This window comes from Spea bombifrons, chromosome 3, assembly GCF_027358695.1.
Source record: "Spea bombifrons isolate aSpeBom1 chromosome 3, aSpeBom1.2.pri, whole genome shotgun sequence".
In the NCBI taxonomy this organism is placed as follows: Eukaryota; Metazoa; Chordata; class Amphibia; order Anura; family Pelobatidae; genus Spea; species Spea bombifrons.
Window position 1 is genome coordinate 80,064,844 of NC_071089.1, and position 24,648 is coordinate 80,089,491.

General features: G+C 37.9%; 1 protein-coding gene across 1 annotated transcript in view; it reads left to right on the forward strand.

Annotated features, from left to right (window-relative positions):
- Window positions 1–1,324: 1,324 nt before the first annotated feature.
- TDRP (testis development related protein) overlaps window positions 1,325–24,648 on the forward strand; it is a 42,784-nt gene continuing 19,460 nt past the window's right edge. Inside the window, exons 1-2 of the mRNA XM_053459997.1 lie at window positions 1,325–1,649; window positions 17,916–17,975. Coding sequence (XP_053315972.1) covers window positions 1,572–1,649; window positions 17,916–17,975 — 138 coding nt within the window. The 5' untranslated portion in view covers window positions 1,325–1,571. The remainder of the gene's footprint in view (window positions 1,650–17,915; window positions 17,976–24,648) is intronic.

The window sequence follows — 24,648 nt, forward strand, 5'->3', positions numbered from 1 at the left end:
TCATACTTCCAGGATGCTGCATTGAGAAATTATGGTATGAAAAAAAATATTGTTAATAATGGTATTAATAAATAATAATCCAAAGAGTGATATTCTACTGACTTACAGGAAACAATAAGCCCTACTTCCTACGACTACTGCACTACTGTGTTTTTTTTTCTTGGAAAACAGTAATTTAAATAATTTAAAGCTGTTCACTTGTATTTTAATTATTAAATATATTGGCAAATTATGCTAAACATTTCCCCTTTTATATAAATTAGAATAAAAATAGAAAATTAATGACTCTTAATCTTATGCCGATCTATCTTATTCTATGGAAATGTACCTTTCTATAATAAGAGCTGTTTTATTAAATTTAGTGAAATCGTTTTTTGTCTGCACTGATTTTCTGTCATTTTGTAAATACATTAAATTGCGCCTCATCTCAATTAACTATTATTTTGGAGCGTAAATCTTTTTTTTTTTCTATAATTTTCCTGTACAGACAGGGGACAATGACAGGAAACCAGGGACAGGAATCAGGGCCAGAGCTATGGGCACTTTGTGGGTATGTTCTAATCATAAATGATTCCTAAATATTATAGGCGTGTTTGTTTAACCCTTCCAGTCTTAAACACTGAAAACATGTAAAAAAATATATATTAATGCACTTATCAATTTTATTTCCTGCATCATCTGCAAAAACTGTTTTAAGTTTTACTTAGGGACTTTTTAGGTAGATCATCCATGATCTGCCTGAATACTTCTGGGCTGTATGTTGGCAACTCAATGCAAAGCAATAAGTGATTTTAGCAAAATGATGTAATACTTATTGAAGCAGTGACATCAACAATAAAAACCCACCTCCCCTATAGGACCTACCCCAAGCTCCTGCTACCAGATACTGACTCCTTTTATCTTTTCCTCCTGACATGAAGCCCTATTTAAGGATCACCCCCAGTCAGCCATGTTCCAAACTTTTTCCATTCCCACCTAAGTTAATTAGACTACTAATCAGCAGGAAGATCTTGCGATGCTACTTGCATCACCCCCCCCCCTTTACTGCTCCCGGGGCACCCGTGACGTCACACCCCCATCCCAGATCTCTGATGTTACTCCAGCCATTGCCTGCACGTCTTCTAACAGGGGGGTAAGCAATCGGCAGTGTTCTTACACTGCACTGCAAGCGAATCCCACCAGTCTCAGGCAGACAAAGGCTTCCTTAAGATAGTGGAAGCTGTAGTCCTAACATGCCAATGTACAGCACTGTGTACTGGTGTCTCTGCATTTATTTCTTGCTTCATTCCCCTCTCAGTACCTCCCTGTCTGTGTCCACCTCCCATTTTTCCCTCCTCCTATTTTCCCAGCTCTCTCTCCTCCTTCTACCCCAGCCTGATTAGTGGAATTAGAAGTGCAGCAAGAGCAGGAGGTTTCTTGTTTCCAGGATGGAGTTACTGAGCCGCCTGCTGTGTCCTCTATAAAGTTGGACTCCTGACTGTCATCTATACAGTATATGTACACACTCGTGTTACTGGACAGCCTACATTAATAACACTTTCCTTATCCAGGCCTTGGGATTTCTCACAATAATGTGGAAAAGCAACAAAAGCAAAGTGCTTATAGAAGATACACCTGATGAAGAACTTCAAGCCCGACCAGAACCCCAGGTGAGACACGGTACAGAGAAGCAAGCAATGTGCTCATCGGCTATTTAACAGTCCATTGTCTTGTGTCTCAATCAGCCTGTTGTCTTGCTTTAAATTCTGAGATTATTGTGTGTCCCATCTGTTTAACCATTAGTACAAATTGCAGTGTAGCCATCAGTGGTAAAAGCTTTACAGTGTAATCATTTATAGTGCTCTTATGTCAGCATAATAATTCCCAAGGTCATGGAATGTATATAACCACTGATTGTAATATTTGTGACCTGGGGTTATGAAGCCACATTCATGTAATAAGCATTGGCCTTGGGGCAGTGCAGTGTCCCACCACTGTGTTGTGTTCTTGTTGTATTGCTGTGTAAGCAGAGCTGGACAATTTAAAGACACAGTTACACCCCAGAGCACACATAGGTTTGGTGCCTGAGGCACTAGAGGAGATAGATTTCCAAGTCCCATTGTGCTTATCTAGGGCTGGCAGCTTTAAGTGTTATCATTAGTGTATCAGCCTTTGCAGTACTCATGGGATCTCCTCCACATGGCTTTGCTTCTTGGTACTGCTCATTTAAACTCAATGCATACTGTAAGCTGGAAGAACAAACCATGCCTCCTTAGTTATAAAAGAAAATTGAATTCATTTAAATACCCCACTTTGATACTTTATAGCATGTTAGTAAACACAACTCAGATGTATCAGTTTATTGTTTCTTCACAGGGTTATTCACACAATTTTTTTGTTTAATCACATATAAAGAACACAAAAAGAACCCCCAATAAGCTATTTTCAGTTTCTATGCCAACAACCAGTTTTTCAGTACCTTAAAGTGATAAATGCATACGTTTTGGCGAAACCTCATATAATGGACACACCGCTCTACACTAGTAACTGGAAGCAGGTATATAAATAATTTAAGATGGTAATTTTATTAATTTAATATAGATTTAAAGCTATTTGGTGAAGCAGTTTGTATTACTCATGACTGACAAACATTGCTTGATGTAGTGATAAACATTGCTTATTAACCCCTTAATGACAAAGCCCATACATGTATGGGCTCAAAATGCATTGTTTTCAATGGGTTTAGGGACCGCCCATTGTCCTTAAGGGGTTAACAGACTACATGTCAGTGGTGAAGTAATAAATGAATAAAAAGTTAGAAATAGTAAAAAAAATGTGTTTGTATTTATGATATATGTTCTATGGCGAAAATCGGGAAAAAAAAGGAAATTATATAGGCAAAAATACATTTAATGCGCTGTGGGCCCAATTCATATTGCCTTCTACTCAATATTTCCCAGTCATGTGCAATACAGACCATAATCTATAAGTGCTTAGTATCCACTGTGGTGTATGTTGGGACTTGAAGCATCATACTCATGCTTTATGGGCCAAATGGTTCTTATCTGCTATCAAATTCTATGTATCTATGTCCTTTGACAATTAGGGCATGCAGTCAGCTGAAGGCATCTCCTCAAGCCTAGGAGATGGAGATGGAGGTGAGGGGATTCTGCAGAATGATCATTTAAAAGGGTCATTCAGCTATCATATGTGTTAAGATGGCTGTCATGTGCTTTTAAGTCAATATTCAACACTTTTTTTTCATGGAAAAATGAATGAATACTAAGTAATCCCTAAATTTATCTGAAACTAAACTTTGGGATTTTGGGATTAGTTTATTGGAGACTAGTGGAAACTTTTAAGAGGGAGCTCAGTGACTTTAGCATTCATTGAATGGGGCCCTTACTTGTCTTAGTGATTTTACCCATGACATCAGAAAAATACCAGGTGGCAGGCACTATAGTAACATTTGTCACAGAAATGCTGCTTAAAATTAAGACTGGGGAGTGACGATCGCCTTTAGTTTGGATGGAGCTTGATGTACCCATTAGGGTGTAAAACATGTAATAGAGCATCTTCAAAGCAGCTGCATCTAGCTTCTTTATTTTCAGCCTATGTATAATGAAGAGTCAAGTATATATAGTTTTTATTTTAGTTTTTCCATGGCACACTGTATCCTCCACAATCTCCCCTTGTCCTGTTCATGTTGCCCGGATGCATAGGGTGCTGCTAAACCCAGAGCACATGACATGCATGCTTTCCCAACTTATTAGGTTCGATAACTAAATGTGTGACTTTACAATGGAGACATCTCATATTACTATGTTACTTTGGCTATAAAGACCAATCTCTTTAGGCTCTAACTGGTTTTCTTTTAGTGACATGGAGAAACAACTAGCCATTTTATTTTAATAGTTGTTGAGCCAGGGTTTATCTTGACTGCCCCTGGAACTGCTAATTATTATTTTTTTAAGATAGAGGCAAAATTCCAGCTCTTCAAACCAATTTCCTAAGTGGCTCATTTGCAATGCCTTTAAGGAGAATCCAAGCCAGACCCTGTACTCCAATTATGACATGCTGCAACGTGTGTGGAGGTCGGTTAAATGGCCTCTTGATTCTAGGTTGTTAAGCACCCTAAGAAATTCCGTTTAACATGGCTCAAATTAATAGCCTGGTAAGGTATTTTATTAAAATGAAAAAAAAAACAGAAGGTATGCATATTTTTTTTTTAATTAAGTGTGCACTAATAAGGCTTCCCGGAGAGTTGAACTTCCCAACTGTGTGTCTTAAAGGAAGAGAACTGCTGAATTGACCTGGCATAACTGGGGACATCTGGCAAAATGGGCCGCGTTCCCCATTCCATACATGTAACCTGTTTGTAGCTGTGACAATGAGCACATCATCGAGTTTGATCTATTCTTGCGTGTATTTATGGATCAAATACACACTGGCTCCAGTTTTGCACAAAATATAGGCCAGTGATAGGACTGCATGACTTTTTTCATGGTTGGTGTTAGTAGAAGATACTAGAATTAGGGGGGGGGTGCTTTTGCACCAACAAAACTTGAGTGCTGTAGCTTCCATTACCATGCCACTCAACTGATCTCTCACCATCCTGCACTGGCATCAATGGGGTTCCTTATGACACATGCACACAGGGGTATGAACAGAGAGTGTGTGTGTTGGGGGGGGGTGTCCGGCGGCAATGTGGGAGTTTTGCATTACCCACTGGTTGACCTGGTATAATGTATAGCTCAATAAGTGGGATGACGTTTAATACATTGTGCATTTCTGCATGGAGATCTTGGCTGTTTTTGTAGAAGAAACTCCCTGGGATTCGCTCTTTTTAACGGGTGGTGGTTTCAGGGAGTCGTTCATCTCTTCAAACTCTTGAAAAAAAGTCCTAATAAACCCTTTTTATCTGGCCAATGTTTGTAGAATAAGATGGATAGTCTCACACAAGTCAGATATAATCATTGTTCTAGATAAGTAAACATTTTCTGAAATTGATTTATTGTGTGTGTCTTTTTTAATTCTCTAGCACTAATCCAATAAAGATAAAATACAATGCAGAAGTAAAACGACTTGCTATCTTAAGAGCTAGATAGAATTGCCAAGTAATTGTATATTGATAAACATGGAGGTGAATTGTTTTTGGACTCCTATCTAGGTGCTGTGTTTTGAAGGATAATATAGTATGGAGGATATGTGTACTAATTAAAGTGATTAGGAGTTCCGATTGCATATCCAGCCAATACACATAAGGTAAATACTGCTGAATACTGTTCAGTGTAGTAGACTTATGCCTTAAGCTGTTAATATAGCTGATTAAATGCAATGCTTGGGGCAATCTTTGTAAGAAAAGCTAGCTTAGATCCTTTGATCAAGAATGTTGATTGCTGTGGTGATAAGATCCCCTTTTTAAACTTTGCACAACTGAGTCACTTTTTATGGAGATGTGGGGACTTTGTTATATTTCACATTTTTTAGTTTTATTTATTTACATCCATTTGTTCCAAACAAGTCAGGACTACAACTGCTTTGTCTAAGTGGTGAGAAGATGTATTTATAACCAGAGGTCTCCTGTATTGTGAGAGGTATGACTTTCTTTGAATGTAAGCAGAAACTTCCAGCGGAAGCACATTTCCATTAACTAATACCTTTGAAAATCAGAGACAGTCTGTACGAATGTTTCGAATGGCTAAAAATAACCTAGAAGGACTATGCTGTGTAGAAAAGATTGAGCCTTTTAAAAAGTAGACTTAATATTTTTCTCACGGAATGAGGTTGATTATGCACACTCTTCATTCTCTTTAATATGTGTATAATATTAGTGACTATAGATTAGAAAGGGTTTGGTTTCCTAGTTATAGTAAGTCATTGGCAATAGCCATTCCTCAGCAGGGTACATAGTCTGATGTAGAGCTAATAATCAAACCAATGTGGTCTTCACAACCTTTGTTTTATTTCAGAGTAATTCTTCATTTAAAAGAATCGACTTATCTCCTTGTTTTAAAAGAATGGTGAAGAACCACTCTAACAAACTCTCCCCTTTGCTGCTCCCGGCACAGAAGCCTGTATAGTTGGCTGGTGTTCCAATGGCATTATGGGGTCGCAGTGGACTGTAGAGCCGGTAGAGATGAGTTGGGTAGCCTGTAGGTGGACATTCCAGCGCGTCTATACGTTTGCTTCACCCATTGCTCGTTTAAACTGTAGGATCTTCAAAATAATGTGTATGTCATCATTTGTACAATATGATGCGGGGTCTGCTTTGAAGATATCAGGGGTCCCGACAAAGTTGGCCCACTTCTTCAAACTTAGTCTTTACTCACTTGAACACTTCTTCAAACTCAGTCTTCTCTGAAACAAATATATTTTTTATGGTGAACTGGGGGATGATTGTTCCTCTTAACTGTATATGTTTCTTCAAGCTGTACCTCCTATATAAAAACAATATATGCATAAAAAAATCACCAGCCAAAAGGTAACTTGTGAAATTATATACTATGCAATTAGTACTTTTTTACATTTAGCTTGGCACAGGACGGGTCGAGTATAGTAATTACCAAAAGCCCCATGCTCAGTAAGATATGATAGTTTGGACAACCTAATGCCTTCGCAGGGATAGAGAATTTGCTTCCAGTGGCCAGTTTTTCAGTGTAACAAGCAGTGTTATACTCAAAAGCTCTGCCTGCCAGTGATTGCGTCATGACAGGCCGTACTAACTGCTCTAGTGTGCATGCGCCTACTTTCTCCCTTAATCCTGAGGCCTGCCGCTACCTGCCTGTGGAACTGGCACGCTGGAGTGCTGAATTGGCTAACATGCCATCATAGTGAAAGGTGTGGAGCCAAATGGAGAGTACTTCACATTACAACAGAGCATGCCTTAGTCTGGGAGGGAAGGGTGGGACAGCATAATTAAATGTATGCACGTGTGTGTGTGTGTATATATATATATATATATACATACATACATACATACATACATACATTATATATATCTATATCTTCAGCCCATACGAGTAGATCCATGTAAGGATATGTGAATATGCATTTAGCCCCCACAGATAAGTGTTTTGAAAAACCTACAACATACAACAGTCATAATATATCTCTTTGGCATTCCTATGCATAGTAAGGGTAATTGCTCCAAACGTGGCTGCTGCTGGATTACATTCTTTTGTCGGTTGTTTTCCTGTGACATAATAGATTCCTAGATCCCTGCTAAGATTGACTATTTGTTTTGTCTAAATGTTATTGTTTTTCTAAGTGGTTACTTTGTTTGAAACAAAAAAACACACACAAACAAAGGAAAAAGGATGCAGAAACTGTCCGCATTTCTTTTAGTGCAGAACAAAGCAGTTTAGAGCAATATTTTGTTTGGGGGGGATTGTGGATTGTTTTGCGTCTTTGGTGGTGAACATATTGAACGTATGCAGCGTGTAATAAGGTATTTGCATTTTATTCCAAGACTATAACATGATCTTAGGATAATATCGCCAGGCTGGTGGCTGCATAAACGTGATGATTATCTATCAGAACAGTTTTGTTGAAAGTCAAAACCACCATGTATGCAGGGTCAACTAGTTGTTATGGTATGGGTTCCAAATTTACCACTATGCCCCAGAATTGCTCCGGGTTTGCCATAAGTAAATGCACCAGCCGGCGTTAGTACACTAATACAGTACAGTTTTACGGAGCTGCTATAGCCGTCCATTGTTGGATGCGGAGAACCAAAAACCCTATTCTATATAACGTTTGCCTATATTATATACCAACATGGAAATATACAGTATATGTGAGTAGTTTTGCTGATAACAGGGATTGCTAATAAACAGTAATTTGCAACAGTATCAAAGCTGGCCTGTTTCATGAAATCATTCTGTACCTGTCAGCATATATATCATGTTCTAGGGTATTGCACCAGAACACAGTGTCTTAGTGCGGTCATTATAGGACTGGAAGCTCGTCGGTCTACAGCTCTTCTTACCGAATCATTACTCTTGAGATATCTTCAGGTTTTCAGTGGCATATTCCCTTTTGGGTGAGAAGGCTCCCTATAGCACCAGTAATTAATTGGCTGGTTGAAAAGGAGAACTGTGATCAACATGCCGTGAGTATGTGGTATAAAAGCTAAACTGCATATGATGGATGGTATATCCCTTTTATGTCATCAGGCATTATTACCTTTTCTCTGTTGATGATATAGCAAACTTAACGCTGTCCTGAGCTTTTGGCGGCTAAATACAGCATTCACCTATTAACACTTTTTTTAAGCGTTTTTTTCACTTATTCTGCTTTAAAATGCAATCCACTCATATGCATTAATGAGGACATCAAACATTAACATGATGGTTCATTTTTCCATCGTCTTTAGAAATTGCATGGATATGGGCTGGTTTAACAGCCCTCTGTGCCATGAAACTCATCCAAGCAGTGAAATGGGGATAGTCTGATATAGATTATAGAGTAACGTGTGGTTATAGCTCTATACAGATTATCAATAATGGCAAAGCAATCCCAACACGGACCTACAAAAAGAAAATAAATCTAGCTGGCTATGTGTGTAACAATTTGCATTATTACAAAGGGCTCTGCCAAATTCTAATAAGCGCTGTGATATTTGACCGATCAACCTCTTGCTGTTAGCTTGTTGGTTTGGGTTCATTAGGATTAATTTATCAAAAGATTCCTGGCTGCAGTTCTAAAGCACAGTTGGAGTAAAGCAGCGGCTACTACTTTGACCTCTGATTTAAGATCAAATCTGTAATCGTGCTCTGGGGTGGACAGTCGCTGAGTTGCATACGATTTCCAATCTCATAGGTTCTTAAGGGCTTATAACTCCGCTGGTCTGCCAAACAATCTCTCTATTGTTACTGGTCTCACTTGAAAAAAAAAAATTAAAAAACCTAAGGTAGGAACCCAAACCGCTACACGAATGTTAAATAACCAGATTTGTTACTTTAACAGTGGAAACAACAATAAAAATTCATTACATAAAGTGTCAATTTGGCAAACCTCGCTTTCTGTTTTTAATATATATAATAATATATATCCATTCTTCCTGATCACTCTAGTGTCCCTGGGAGACTTTTAAAGAAACAATGCACGCTAAAGTACTTTATAAGCATTTTCTACACTAGCAGCTGCCGCTTGAGCTCTAGAACTCCATTGTCTCGCCTCCTCCACCGTCCTACATTTAGCAAAATCAATGGAAGCGCCTGGTAGGCACAATCTGATTGCTAACTTTTGAAATTAATTTTGAGACCCAACAATACAACAAAACGTTTTGTCCTCTCTATTACTGGCAGTGAACAATGTGTGAAATATTCTTTTAAAAGAACCGTACCATCTAAACTTCTAAACTACTCCGCATTAGAAAATAAATTATAGACTAAAATAGAGCATTATAGAGAGTATAACGATTTCTCCTGTAATCTGTTTATGCACAGCATTAGGGTAAAATAATGTTAATTAATATTTTTTTTGTCTACAGTTGGTTGGATAAACTAGTATCTGTATGTCACACCAGACCTTCATACGTGAACTGGAGCCAAGGGCACTCTAGACTAGTCAGTGATCTCATGTTGCCCTCTAGGCAGTATTAATGTCCATCTTTACATTTATTTATTTATTTATTTTTCTACCAATCCCTCATGAGCTTACCTCACCCCTTAATGTTACTTTTTACTTGGTTCTGTTAATTATTGATCAGCGGGAACAGTTAAATAATTTACAGTGCACACTTCTAGAAGGACGTTTAGGATGAAGCTGAATAAGTTAAAAGATCACTTTAGGGCTGTAGTCTTCCCAAGCAAGCGTTGGACGGTTTTCTCCAAGATTGTTGTGCATTCCGTATAAAACACATATGATATATTCATGGCCTTGGTCTTGGACCTGTCCATATTGACATATATGTATTTTATTTAGCTTACGGTGTTCTGTACATTGATTGCTATTGTCGCTGTTTGGCTTGGTTACATCATACTTTTCTAGATAGAAAAAAGCCACATCTGGTGACACCTGTGAAAAGTGGATTTTCCAGACATAAAACAGATGTCATAAACGGCAAGCGGTTTTAATAGAGCATACAGGGTTTGTGCTAATAAATAAAAAAAAAAAAAAAAAAAAAAAGACAATCTGACATCATTTAGTTCAGGGCACAAAAACCAAATCACATTAAATGTTATTATGTGCAACCTCCACCAACGCTACTGTGTGCAGACAACAGGTTCATGTTCTGGCTACATTCCTGTCATTCTGTTGAGAATAAATTTTAAAGATCCGTTAGGACTTCAAATACTAATGTTATTGTGTGCATTCATTTTCATTGGATTGCTGTAATTATTCCTTTTCATTAAACTACTCCTAAAATGATGGGTTGTTTTTGGGTTAAGGGCTGCTGCTGTAAGTTTTGATGCACAAAGCAGAGCAAGGCCGCAGTGGTATACCAAAATATATGGCGTTTCATAAGATACATTTAATGAGACTGACTCATCAACAATGACAAATAAACATTTAACGAGGGATACTTACAAAATCAACTATACACGTATAGGGCATGGCTGCTTTAAAATAAGGGGCCGCCCTGTGTGTGTTTATTTTTACTTTTTTATTTAGAATTTATTAGGAAAAAGTTGTGAGATATAGTTGCCCATTGCTGCCAAGGCTTGAGCTCGGCAGAGTATAAGTACATGAAGACTCTACAAAATAAAAAATAAAAAAAACCCTACAGGATGATCAGGCTTCATGTAGCACCACTGCCCGTTGGGGCCATTTAAAGGGATTTTACTGATCTCCTGATCCGACCCATTAACTTTATAGATGACTGTGCCGAACTGGCACAACCTCCATAGTTTTATACCCCTGGCATTGCCGCATCCTTTAATGACGGAGCACCGGGAAATGACATCAGCATGGTGCGTGATATACACCAAATGCTTAATATGATTGAATAGAGACTGCAGATACCAGTCTTAGTCCTTCTACAATCTATAGGAGGTTACAGCACTTCTTTGTGGAATAAATAGCAATAATTCAAACTGAATACATTTGTGTGTTGTGTGCTCCTCTGAGAGGGTAAAACTTCACTTTGATCTGCCCCTGCATTGTATTCAGTGATTGAGAAAGTGTCAGGACTTGCATGGTGGTTGGGGTCCTGGCGTGTCATATTTGTCTTCAAAGAGAGGCTGCATGCGTTTTAAACTTCCTTTTAATCAGCGTGTTTATATGAATTTAGCTACTGTTTTGACTAGTGCTTGTGGAAGAAAAAGGAAAGGCTCTCACGTTTTGTGTTTTCTTCCGCTGCAGGGTTTTTTTTACTTTTTTTGCTCACATGAAAGTGTTATAATCTGATTGCAGGTGGTGAATTCGAGCTTATAGCCTTAGGGGAAGGAAAGTGCAAACTCTCTTGATGGTTTTTAGATCTGTGAAAACAGATCACATTCTTTCTGAAATAAGGACTTAAGAATAGAGAAGATTTTAGAATCACTTAAAGGGCCACTCCAATGCCAAAATTTAAGTTTTTATTTGAATGCATATCAACGCACTTTGACAAATGTATACATACTGTTTATTTTTTCCATACCACTGGGTCTCCCCTCTCCCTCACTTGTTCGTGTGTTATTTTGTACTTTGAAATGCATAGCTGTAGGGTTATTAGCCATATGCATTTCCTTTCTAACTGATGCCTTAATTTGACATAAATCCTTCCCTTACGAAAAATTATTGCAGTTTTTTCTGAAGTAATACTGCAGTTTTTTGGACATGAAAAAACTGCAATACTGCACTTTTACTGCGCATTTACTGCAGGTTTACTGCATTTGTTTTTGTAAGGAAGTACAAATGCAATAAAGCTACAGTGCATTGAAGTACAACTGTAGGTTTGCAATATAATGACGTAAACGTGCAGTAAATGTGCAGTATTGCAGTTTTTCATGTCCAAAAAACTGCAGTATTACTTCAGAAAAAAACTGCAGTAATTTTTCTTAAGGGTTATCCACAACACCTTGACTTCATCTTCTCATTGTTAAAAAGATTTTGCCATCATATGTACTTTAATGTATCTGATATCTGAGAGGTTCCTTTTAAATTCGTATTGTGTCCCACTTCAGAAGCATGTGTGCCCCCCGCCCCCCCCCGGACCTCGCTGGGAGCTGTGACCTGCAGCTTCTCATTTGATTATTTTTTTTTCTTAAATAAATTCATATGAAAGTTCTTACAAAGTACTTTTATATACATTTATTAGTTACTAATAGAGAATCGAACTGTACACAAAAAGGGAGGTATAATTCAGCAAATCATGTTAAAGGCCAGAGTGTCCTGTGTTCCAGGTTGAACATTCTACAGATCATGACTGAATAGTTTTGGCATTTATTCTTATACACTCATTGTGCCTGGCTTGCTAGTAACATTTTTAGAACATTTAGCATTCTTTATTGTTTCCAGTGCCAAAGTGATTTACAAGTAGCTCTGGAAGGGAACGTCCCTGCAGAAATGACGCTGATTTAATTTTAGTTAGTGTGTTTATTCAGGGCCACCAATTGAAGATGGCACCCAGCCTTGAGGAGCACACACAGCGGCCTGTTTAAGGCCATGCAAGTTGTCTGATGAAAGACTGGTCAGTAGGAGACACCTTTGCTGGATCAAAGCTGAAAAATAAAATGCCAAGCTCTATATGTTAAATAAGCCCATGTCATTGTGTAAGCAATAAAGATTATTAAAACCCCAACATATATGTATACTATTATTATTATTATTATTATTATTACTATTATTATTGGCTGCCACTGTAGGCAGTCATAATAATAAGGAAACTTTCTTTGCTGAAGCATCACACTGAGCTGATTTATGGCATTGCTAAAGTAACCCTGCTTGTCGGGGTCTGAGTGATTTAGAGTGAGCCATTCTGTTGTTTCCCACGTGGCAGCGTGATGAGTAGTCATGATGTTAGTGTTGTAGACTGAGCTAAAATAGCTAGATTACCTATATAAATGGCTAATATGCAACTGCCTGAAAACGTTATATTTTGTTGAAACTGTCATAAAAATATACGTTAAATTAAATTTTAATGATATACTAGTAAGAAAAAAAACAACTATCTGGGTATAACCTAAATATATCCAGATATTTGTGATTATTAAATTGCTGAAATGATCAGGACGGATCTTCACTTCCACGGGATGACCTTTTAAACAAAACAAACATCTATACAACAACTACACTGATTGACAAACAAGCACAAGCTATAGGTAGTGTTAATTAAAAGCAGTGGTGGTGAAAGTTGCCTTTAAGGATTACCTGACAGACATTTCTAAGTTCCTTGGCCGAGAAAGTTAATGTTTGGTCAAATAGCTCAAAATAAAATTTTTGGGTTCCATGATTATAACTAGGGATAATAACTGCATTTAGACCACATGCTGCATTCAAGAAACAAAAACTGTCTGCGCTTCTTACCCTAATAAAGTTGGCAACAAATATATAAACATAATATAAATGAGAGGTTTTGGTTATATGAATTGGCCAAAGCATAATTAAGCGGGTGAGCTTAATTATGCTTTGGCCAATTCATATAACCAAAACCTCTCATTTATATTATGTTTATATATTTGTTGCCAACTTTATTAGGGTAAGAAGCGCAGACAGTTTTTGTTTCTTGTATACATTGTACAGCCAATACACTGTTTCTTGCAGCATGCTTACACCTGTTTGGTAGGCCTCGTATTACACATTTGTATTATTTGAGCCTGTGACTAGCTTAGCGCACCGACATTTTTTCTTTTCCCTGTTTGCACATATTTGAGGTTGTTGGCTCCTCATCAGTCTGGTTGCAGCTTGCTGTCCAGGGGTTAATAGGGAGGAGGTTTAATTACACCTCCCCCAACACATTAATAAGGTTTTGGTAGCAGTATAAACTGCTTTGTGTGCCCACTATGTAGGAGGTGAGAGTAGGTTCTCACCCTATTGAGAGTGTGCCTTGACGTGGCGGGTGAGCTTAATTATGCTTTGGCCAATTCATATAACCAAAACCTCTCATTTATATTATGTTTATATATTTGTTGCCAACTTTATTAGGGTAAGAAGCGCAGACAGTTTTTGTTTCTTGTATACATTGTACAGCCAATACACTGTTTCTTGCAGCATGCTTACACCTGTTTGGTAGGCCTCGTATTACACATTTGTATTATTTGAGCCTGTGACTAGCTTAGCGCACCGACATTTTTTCTTTTCCCTGTTTGCACATATTTGAGGTTGTTGGCTCCTCATCAGTCTGGTTGCAGCTTGCTGTCCAGGGGTTAATAGGGAGGAGGTTTAATTACACCTCCCCCAACACATTAATAAGGTTTTGGTAGCAGTATAAACTGCTTTGTGTGCCCACTATGTAGGAGGTGAGAGTAGGTTCTCACCCTATTGAGAGTGTGCCTTGACGTGGCGGGTGAGCTTAATTATGCTTTGGCCAATTCATATAACCAAAACCTCTCATTTATATTATGTTTATATATTTGTTGCCAACTTTATTAGGGTAAGAAGCGCAGACAGTTTTTGTTTCTTGTATACATTGTACAGCCAATACACTGTTTCTTGCAGCATGCTTACACCTGTTTGGTAGGCCTCGTATTACACATTTGTATTATTTGAGCCTGTGACTAGCTTAGCGCACCAACATTTTTTCTTTTCCCGGTTTGCACATGCTGCATTCATTCACATATCCCAGTAATTTGGTTTTATTTTTTTATTTTTTTTAAATTTGATTGAAAATTTCAGGCATAGAATATGACACATGTACAGTCCATTATTTATATTGCCTGTATAAATCTATCACATGTCACCAAAACATACGGAATGGCACCAAAGTAATCTGCAACTACTTCCTAGCACTAGTCTCAAAACCTAAAACACCATCGTTTGTTTAAAACATGGTCCGGAAAAGAATGAATGGAGTAATATAACACTTCTATCAGTCTTTTTATCTCATTAAAAATTAATTTAATGTTGTATATTTTTATGACAGTTGTAGTTTCAACAAAATATAAAGTTTTCAGGCCGTTGCATATTAGCCATTCATATGGGCAATCTAGTTATTGAAGTGTATTCCAGCATTTGTATAAATTGCTGTAAAGTTGCAAGCAGCGTGTCGCCCTTAAAGACACAAGTGGGGCCCGGTATCCTTTGAAGAAGTACAACTAAAAGACTTTTTTTACAATTTCACAATTAAAGGAGAAACATTATTATGAATATATTGTGTGATATCAATCAGTTACAAGGCTGGACATTTTAATGTAGTATTAAAGAACCAGAAATCGGTATAGGGCCATTACTACCTGGCTACAGGGATTTCTCATTATCTAGTTAGATATATTTTAGTGATTCTTATTGTTTTCTAGTCTTTGAGCTCCGAAAGTTTCCATGTGTGTTGAACAGCCCCCCCCCAATGTCCTAATGCTGATCAGCTGTTGTCATTTAAACTTATTTCTCATTTGATTTGTCGTTCTTGAACCCCATAATTGAAGGTTAAGCTCAGCCTTCTCCTTACCACCTGTATGAAATCTTATGTGTGTTAAATGTACACAGTAGACAAAAGTATTATTATTTTTATAAAAAAAAGCCTTCTCAAGAAAGGGTGAAATCTGATTATTGATCATGATGGCAGCAGTAAAAAATGAGCCTGCGTTTTGGCAGCTGATCTATAGTTAGATCGGCTTGTCAGCATACAGAAAAATATAAAAAAACAAAGCACCAACTGTGATTAGTGTCTCCTTTAAAGAAATTAAGTTGACAATGTTGCATCTCTGGTATACATGGCTCTAGATTGGGTCTAGATTTGGGTCATTGAAAACCTAAGAAAAATTGCAAAAATATTTTTTTTTTTTTTTAAAATTATTTAATATTAGTACTATCCATTTTTATATTTTATTTATGTTATTTGAAATGAATACCCTACTTGTCATGAACAAAACAATGTCTGATTTGTACAAGCACATCAAGAATGGAAAAGGGTATTCGTGGTTTATCAAACATGGTAAAAAAAAAAAAAAAACCCTCTGCTCCTTAGGCTATGAAAATCCCACGTCCTGAAAGGGTTTTGGTATAAATTATTAGTGATGTAATCTAGATGCTGACTCACGTTTAGAAAGGCTTCTCTTACTATTTGTAGTGTGGGAGAAAGTATTATGTTTTTCCATTACGTTACCCTTTGCATGTCATTAACTGGTAAAGGGAATTTGTCACTAGGGTAACTAAGTTCTAATGGTCACTTGTTTACTTGCTGTTTTTGGAACACTACGTAGCTGTCAGCCTGGGAGTTGGTAAATTGATAGCCGTGAAGAAGCTGGGGTCAGTGATCGTGCAGAAATGGCTGATTAAGAGAGATGTTTTGAGCCCATTAAGCATCCTTTTATTTTGTTTAGTTAAACCTGGGGTTTTAAGTGTTTATTTCAAATGTCTTGTGTGTTTGATTATATGTAGAGACAGAGGATTGTATCCCAGAATCAGTGAGTTGGCTTTTATGTGTCTGCCGTTAATTATTTTACCTTAATTCTGGTTTAATTTATTTTATGTGTATTGGATTGAAGGGGCTGTCTGGTATTCTACTCCAATATACACCGTTCAGCCATAACATTATGACCACCTGCCTAATATTGTGTAGGTCCTCCTTTTGCCGCCAAAACAGCTCTAACTCGTCAAGGCATGGACTCCACTAAACAGCTGAAGGTGTGCTGTGTTATCTGGCACCAAGGCATTAGCAGCAGATCCTTTAAGTCCCTTAAATTGCAAGGTGGGACTTGTTTGTCCAGCACATCCCAGACATGCTCGATTGGATTGAGATCTGGGGAATTTGGAGGCCAAGTCAACACCTCATTGCTGTGTTCCTCAAACCATTCCTGAACCATTTTTGCTTGGTGGCAGGGTGCATTATCCTGCTAAAAGAGGCCAATGCCATCAGGGAATACCGTATCCATGAAAGGATGTACAAGGTCTGCAACAATGCTTAGGTAGGTGGTACGTGTCAAAGTAACATCCACATGAATGGCAGAACATTGCACTGCCTCCGCCGGCTTGCCTTCTTCCCATAGTGCATCCTTGTGCCATGTGTTCTCCAGGTAAGCGACACACACACCCGGACATCCACGTGATGTCAAGGAAAGCGTGATTCACCAGGCCAGGACACCTTCTTCCACTGTTCCATGGTCCAGTTCTTATGCTCCCGTGCCCTTTGTTGGATGCTTTTGGCAGTGGACAAGTGGACACGCAGCCCCATACCTTTCTATCACAACCAGCATTAACTTTCCCCCCACGTGTATCCATGATTCTTGACGGCCCATGACCCTGTCGCTGCTTCACTGCTTTTCCTTCCTTGGGCCGCTTTTAATAGGTACCAACCACTACAGACAGAGAACACCCCATTTTTTCCTGTTTCTAACACATCAACTTTGAACAAAATGTTCACTTGCTGCCTAATATATCCCACCCACTGACAGGTGCCATGATAACAAGATTATCAGTGTTATTCACTTCACCTGTCAGTGGTCATAATGTAATGGCTGATCGGTGTACACTTGACATGGAACTAGGGCTAGGAGTGTTTCTTTAATGCAGCGCGGGTCGGTATCTCAGGAGGGATTAATTTCCTTGCCATCTCAAGCTTGATTTAATTAGATCAGATATATTTAAGGTCATATATTTTATGATTGCTCCAGGTTCTGCTTCACATAAAACTACATCGTCATGATTATGCATAATTTCACTCACTGGTTTATAAATTGGCAGTAGGAAAATTATTTCGATATGGGTGAAGGGTTGGAGATGATGATGGGGTGCTGCTAAAATCTAACCTCCAAGTTTTTTGATCACAATTTAACAGCATGATGCAAAATAAATGTAAATGTTCAAGCAGTAAGATAACTTCTATAATGAATTAACAAAAACCTTTCTTTCAGAGTATGGACCAGCTGCTTCAGACTGAAGTACAGTCACCAGTTTCACAGCTTGCTACAAAGGTATGGTGTTTCTCAATTATTACATTTCATTATTGAAAGTACAATTCCCTTGTATGAATTTTTTGTGAACATCGTTCCTGTTAATTATCTAAAATCTGATCAAAACAACTAAAATTGATCATTTGATCATAGAACAAAAATTAAGTATAGTTATCATACACCACACATGTGACTAACTCACCACTTGTTCCTCTGCCACTTTAAAGATTTAAGTTAACCATTTTCAGGGTTAGGATTATGACTCATCTGGCACAAGTCTTGGTGAATTCCTACCTCATGATGTTGGCCACGGAGATTGTTGGGATATGACATCATATTCCCGGGGTTAAACAGAAGAGATCTAGAGGGCTAGGTGTCAGGGCTGTATATAAAAATTGTTACGAAGACTTAAAATAATGCTGTTAAATATTTTAATCCTTGAGCATCCATATTAAATAGATTTTTTTGGGTGACCTAAAGTTAGGGTGTTTGGTGGATTGAGTTAATATAACAGAGCTAGAACATATACACATTGCCGTTATTCATATGCCTGAAAACATTACAAAAACTGGAACTGATAACAAAAATGATTGATATTTTAAAATGTAATTGATACTAGAAGGAAAAATGTGTGTTAATAGTATATTGTCAATGTAAATGATAATTTTCGATCTCTTCTAAGTGTACCATGGTGCTATTACAATTAGGTAATTGTTGGGATATATTTCCCTTCTGTAAATATATTTTTGATGACCATCACTTTTAATTGTTTAGTCATTTCCTTGATTCATCTCCACTGCTAATTTTATATGGATTTTGGACATTACCAGTAATGTAATATATGTATAGGTTTTGTGGGGCTGTTACTGTGCTGAGTTTACTGTCTATGACGGCCCATTAAAGAATAATGCGTATTAAAGTACTCTGCTGTCCTGTTGCTGCAGCTTTCCTCCTCCTTGGTGGTCTCACATTTCGTGGCAGGAAGATGTTCCCATTCACTTCAATAGGAGTGCTTGCCGCACACAGGGGTCTGAATAGATGCCGTTCACTGCATTTGCTGAGCTTGCGCTGGAGCTGGAAGTAGATACATCATGTGCATTGAGATGTGTTCAGCTTAATACATATACAGCACATAAAATAGCTAGAAGGCAAGGGATCGGGCAAATACATATGGGAGGATTCTGTAGAACCCTTCCATGCATTTGTAAAAGGAACCACACGGCTAACCACACAGTGTGTAATGGCTGTAGTGTGCCTTGGAATAACCTTTTATTAGTCTTTGTTTTGTGAATAATTTTTTTGTAACTAAAAAAAATCCTCTCTACCACAATTCCTAACAGTGGCCGTCAATCCTATTACTATAGGTTTTTATTCTTCCAAAATAGATAAAATGTTGAATGCACTGAGAGTGTCTGTATGACTGAGCGAAAGCTAGCTTTCTAGCCCTAAAATTGTAGAATGTTTCCGGTGAGAACCATTCAGTAAACTTTTGTATGTTTTATAATTTTGAAAAACTTTTCTTTTTTGCATATATGCAAATGAGACGTTGTGTCTCGCATGCTCTAGCTCACCAAAATAACTAATCAACATTCCATATAGATTTATGTACAAGTCGCTTGAAATATTTAACAAATGTCCCTGACAAATACCTCGAAATTTAGTAGGAGGCAACAAGGAGGCAATGCAATGTTTGAGAAGGAAGATGCAATCTTGAACACTGTTGGGCTTACAGGATTGGGTTTGAATTGACCCTTCTGGGCTACTAATTTTTGACAGTGTCACTTAAATGCTGCCGTTATTAGCGTAGTCGGGGATTTGTGGTGATATTCAAAGATCGTTTAGCAGCCTTAATGAGTTACTTACTTAGAAATTGTAATTTCGCTTTCCTCCTTGATCATCGTATTGGAACTAAACTGATAGGCCATGTCGACTTAGATGCTGTGATCTTCATGCTCAGGCACGAGACAAGGGAGTAGCAAACTGATAAAGGTCACGGTTGATTTCCTAATACTGTATAACCCAGGATTATTGTTCTGTAGATTTCCTCTTCCGGATTTACTTAATCTGCTTTCTTAGTGATGTTAATTTATGTATCGTTTTATCATTTGCAGATTATATTTATAAACATCCCAGAGCTAAATCAACTACGAGCAGAATTGAACATTGTGACTACCCGCTGAGTTAGGTTAGATACAGCCTGTTGTTTAGATGTTTCAAACCAACTTCATCGCGAAGCTCATCCTGCGTATAAATAAATATATGATAAATTAACCCTTTTCAAATGTTCTACCCTTCATGAAATGGCTGTTTTAACGTGTCTGCTGTTTATGTTTAGCTTTTCTGCTTTTTCATTTTGTGTACCCACACAAATTATATATTTTTTTTCCAGACAAGAAGGTTTTCCTTTAGATACCATTATTTTGATCACATAGATCACATATAATGTGCTAATAATAATAACATATGGTGAATTTTTTTTTTTCTGTAAGTTATAGGGCAATAAGTAACATATTGCTATTTTAAAACGGTGTAAAAGGCCCTTCTTCAGTTCTATGCTTTTTTTTCCTTTCTTTTGTACTTTGGGAGCAAGAAAGTGTTTTTTAAATAGTTTTTATTTTTATATTTACAGGTCTCCATTGCCCTGCATTGCTGATCACGGTAGCTGTGATCAGCTTGCAGGACAAGCTTAGAGGTCTCAGGAGGGTCTGGACAGACTCTTGGAACCTTTCTATTTTATTGGTTCTGGCCAGCAGAAGCATGCCGCTAGCGTGGTAATGACATGCTGCCTTCACCAACACCGCCTGCGAAGGAAGTGATCATTGATCGCTTCCTAAGCTCTTTCCACCAGCAGGGTGGCGCCATATTAGAAAGGCATACAACCTTTCAATATAGTGAACGTGATTACTCCAGAGATTTTTTTTTTTGTGTTGCTGAATGCTTCGATATTGAGGCATATATTGGAGCACCAGCTGAACAAGGAAAAGGATAGTTGATTGTGCCAGGGAGGCTATAGGGCAGGGCCCTCTCCCTCTATTGGATTGTACTTGGTAGGTGGTATTTGTTTATGTAGTCCACAAACTAGGTCACGATATGCAGTGGGGTCTATGGATCACCCTAAAGTTCTCATGTTAGACAAGTACATGCTGCTCTGTTATCTACTACTACCATGGTAACTAACATTTGCCCTCTCCTGAGCCAACAAAGTAAGGCAAAGGGGAAGAGTTATTAGGTTGTAGAGGGGTAAGGTTCAGATGATATTTTACACCCCTCGCCCCCCAAAACAAATCCTGTGGACGCCTAAGAGCATCATACCTCTCTTGTACATTTTGACGCTCTCATTTTGGTGAAAGCTGTCTTATAAGGAGCAGTGAGTATCAGAAAAAAATGCTTTATCACAGGGAAATAATTAGTAATGCAGGCTTTGCCACCAAAAACAGTCTGATCACATGTTGAAAAACGAAGCAAGAAACACAAGCTGTGATGATGTAGGTAACGGTTGCTTCATAACAGGTGGTCTCCAGCTGCCTAGTCCTGCATGAAATTCACGGGAAGTGGTTTATAATGGCTGAACAATTGCTCTGAAAAAAAAGCACCAGGATTATATGATCAAGTCTCTGGTGCTTATCTATTATTAAGGTGCTGCGAGGTAACGCCTGCTCACCAGACAGAAGGAAACCTTGCGCCCTAAGAGGATTGATTACCGTAGGGTAATTGCATGCTCTATTCCTTTATTACCATTTATTGCTGAGTGATCTTGTTTGTTTGGGTTTTTTTCCCCAAGTGTCGCACTGTGTAGTTATGTGGGGTGTTATTTTTTTTCATTCTGTTTAAGTGTCACCCTGTGTGTTAATTATGGCTTTTTTTCTTCTTCTTTTCTCTATTAAGCTTCACAATGTGCGGTTGGTTGTTCTTTCCAGATATATATCTTTTTATACATACTTGGACCACTCAAAGCAATATTTTGCTCAGCACAAGTAAAATATAAATGCATGTTTTATTCTATTTTCTTTTGGCAGTAGCATTAAGATGAATAAATGAATCAATCATTTCCTGTTTTTGCTGTGATAAAAGTACAAAGCTGTTTTTAAAGAGATTACTTTAGCCTGGTTTGAACCGTTGGCAACTATTTCTATTTTTTAATTGTGTGGTTGAATATATATATATATACTTTAAAATGCAAACCTAGATTATTTACAAAACATTGCCCAAAGTATAACAAATTAATATTTTTGTCTCTTGAGTGGTGTGTTTTTTTTTTGTTTTGTTTTTTTTAAACAACGCGGTGTTGGGAAGTGACAGAATTGCTGAATTTGTTGTCATTGTTGACGTTCGTCAGTTGAGCATTTCGGTGACAGCAGATTTTTTGTTTTTTATTCCCCGCTGATTCATAACCAAGCAGTCAAGACTACTTTGTGAAATTCATTAAATCTTATGGTACATGGGGAGTCTCTCATGAATTATCTAACAGTACTCATTTTCACTGTTTTAGCCATACACTATTGAAGGCCAACTCTGCCATCTTACAGGAAAATGCCCATGGCCTCTCCCTGCCATGTATTTCTCTTACTCGCAATTTTTTGATGGATTGGAGTCTTTATCCAGATGCTGGACATCTCTGGACATCAAAATTTAAGTAGTCTAAAACTGTTACAGCTGTCATGTAAGCAAGCATGGGATAGGCATAATGCCAAGCTAGATATAGGATAAGGGCAAGTACTAAAGGAGAGTACTCAGAGGTTGGGCAGACTGGATGGGCCTTCTGGCTCTTATCTGCCGTCACTTTCTATGTTCTATGTTTCTATGTATGCTCCTTTTTTTGCATGATGCCATAGATAGAAGGAGAAAGTATGGAGATCGAGGATGTGTTGGGTGCTGTTTGGATCTAAGATTGCCATGTATCTGCTATGATGACTAATGCCTATATCTAATTCAAAGAAGCACTTTCCTAATGTAAACAGTTTTTTCCTATCTCTATTCTAAGTATATTCTCAGAAAGCAGAGGTGCTGTTTAAAATGTTGAAAGGTATGTGTATGTAGGTGTAGTGTGTTTGTTTTAAATTGGCATTGTATTGGCCAGCATCATCTTATTCTCACCCACCCAAAAAATATCCAGGATTAACGTTCCACTTGTTAATTCAGCATAATTCTTAGCTATGTTTAGTTTTAGCAGTAGGGTCTGCATTTTAAACGGCATCATTATAAGCTGTTCCTAATGCTGCAGGAATGTTCTTTTAAACATCCGAATGAGAACATTGTTCCACAGCCTTAAAATGAGAGTTCAGCAGAATACACCTGGTGTGTGTATCTGACATGGGGATTTTCATTTGTATGGAAAAACGGGGATTAGGTTATAGAATAAACATTTCCTCTTACAAATTTTTGACAAAAAGTCATATTAATCACAAATTCAAGTCTGTCTTTTTGTTTCCATAGCTTTTAAGATTATGTGAAAGATGAGCAAGCCTCCCATTTCTAACAATGGACAAATCCTAATGATTATTATCAAGGCTTCCATTAAAGCAAAATGGTTCCTTATTATATCACTTGCCATGAGGCTTCACTATACCTTTAATTCTTCATGGGATGAGCAACAAAGTCATAAGACAAATTGTCAAATATGTCTCTAACGCTTTTGCACCCCCCTTTTATATATATATATATATATATATATATATATATATATTAAAAAAAAAACTCAAGGAAAGACTGAAGTCAGAATGCAATTGTCTAAAACATTACCCTTCACTGGAACAAAGAGGCCTAGCCCAACCCCTGAAAAACAGCCCCAGACCATCATCCCTCCTCTACCAAAATTTACAGTAGGCACTATGCATTTGAGTAGGTAGCGTTGTCGTGGCATCTGTCAAACCCAGATTCGTTCATCAGACTTCTGGATAGCGAAGGGTGATTCTCCAGAGAACACGTTTCCACTGCTCCATAGTCCAGTGGAGTTGTGCTTTACACTAATCCAGCTGGCGATTGGCATTGTGCACATGGATCTTTGGCTTGCGTACAGAAGCTCAGGCATGAAAACCTATTTCATAAAGATCCAGATGCACAGTGCTTGTGCTGATACTGCTTCCAAAGGCAGTGTGTCACACGGTGATCCTGCTCTAAGAGTGTGCGTCGTCTAACGCTTCACGGCTGGGCTGTTGTTACAGCTAGACTCTTCCTTTTTACAATAACAGCACTTACAGTGGACTGGAGCAGATCTAGCAGGGCAGACGTTTCGCAAACTGACTTGTGGCAAAGGTAACATCCTATGACAGTACTATGTTTAAAGTCACCGAGCTCGTCATTACAACCCATTCTATTAATATTGCTTGTCAATGGAGATGGCATCCCTATGTGCTCGACACCTGTTCGCAATCGTTGGGGCTGAAGCAACTAAATTTAATCATTATGAGTGGTGTCCACATACTTTTGGTCATATAGTGTATATACAAAAGCTCAGTTGGAATGTAGAATTTAGCTCCTGAGCTAGTATTTATGTTAAGGTCTCAAACACTGCTGGGTCTGTATGTGGTTGTGCAAAGTATGTAAGACATTGAAATAGAGCATTAATTCAGTAATAAGCTTGTGGTAATGTCACTCTACCAAGTTAGCAATTAAGGCTTCAATCTTGTTACTGTTTATTGTGGATAATCTAATTGGGAAGTAATATGTGAATCTACCCGGCCAGATTTAAGATTAA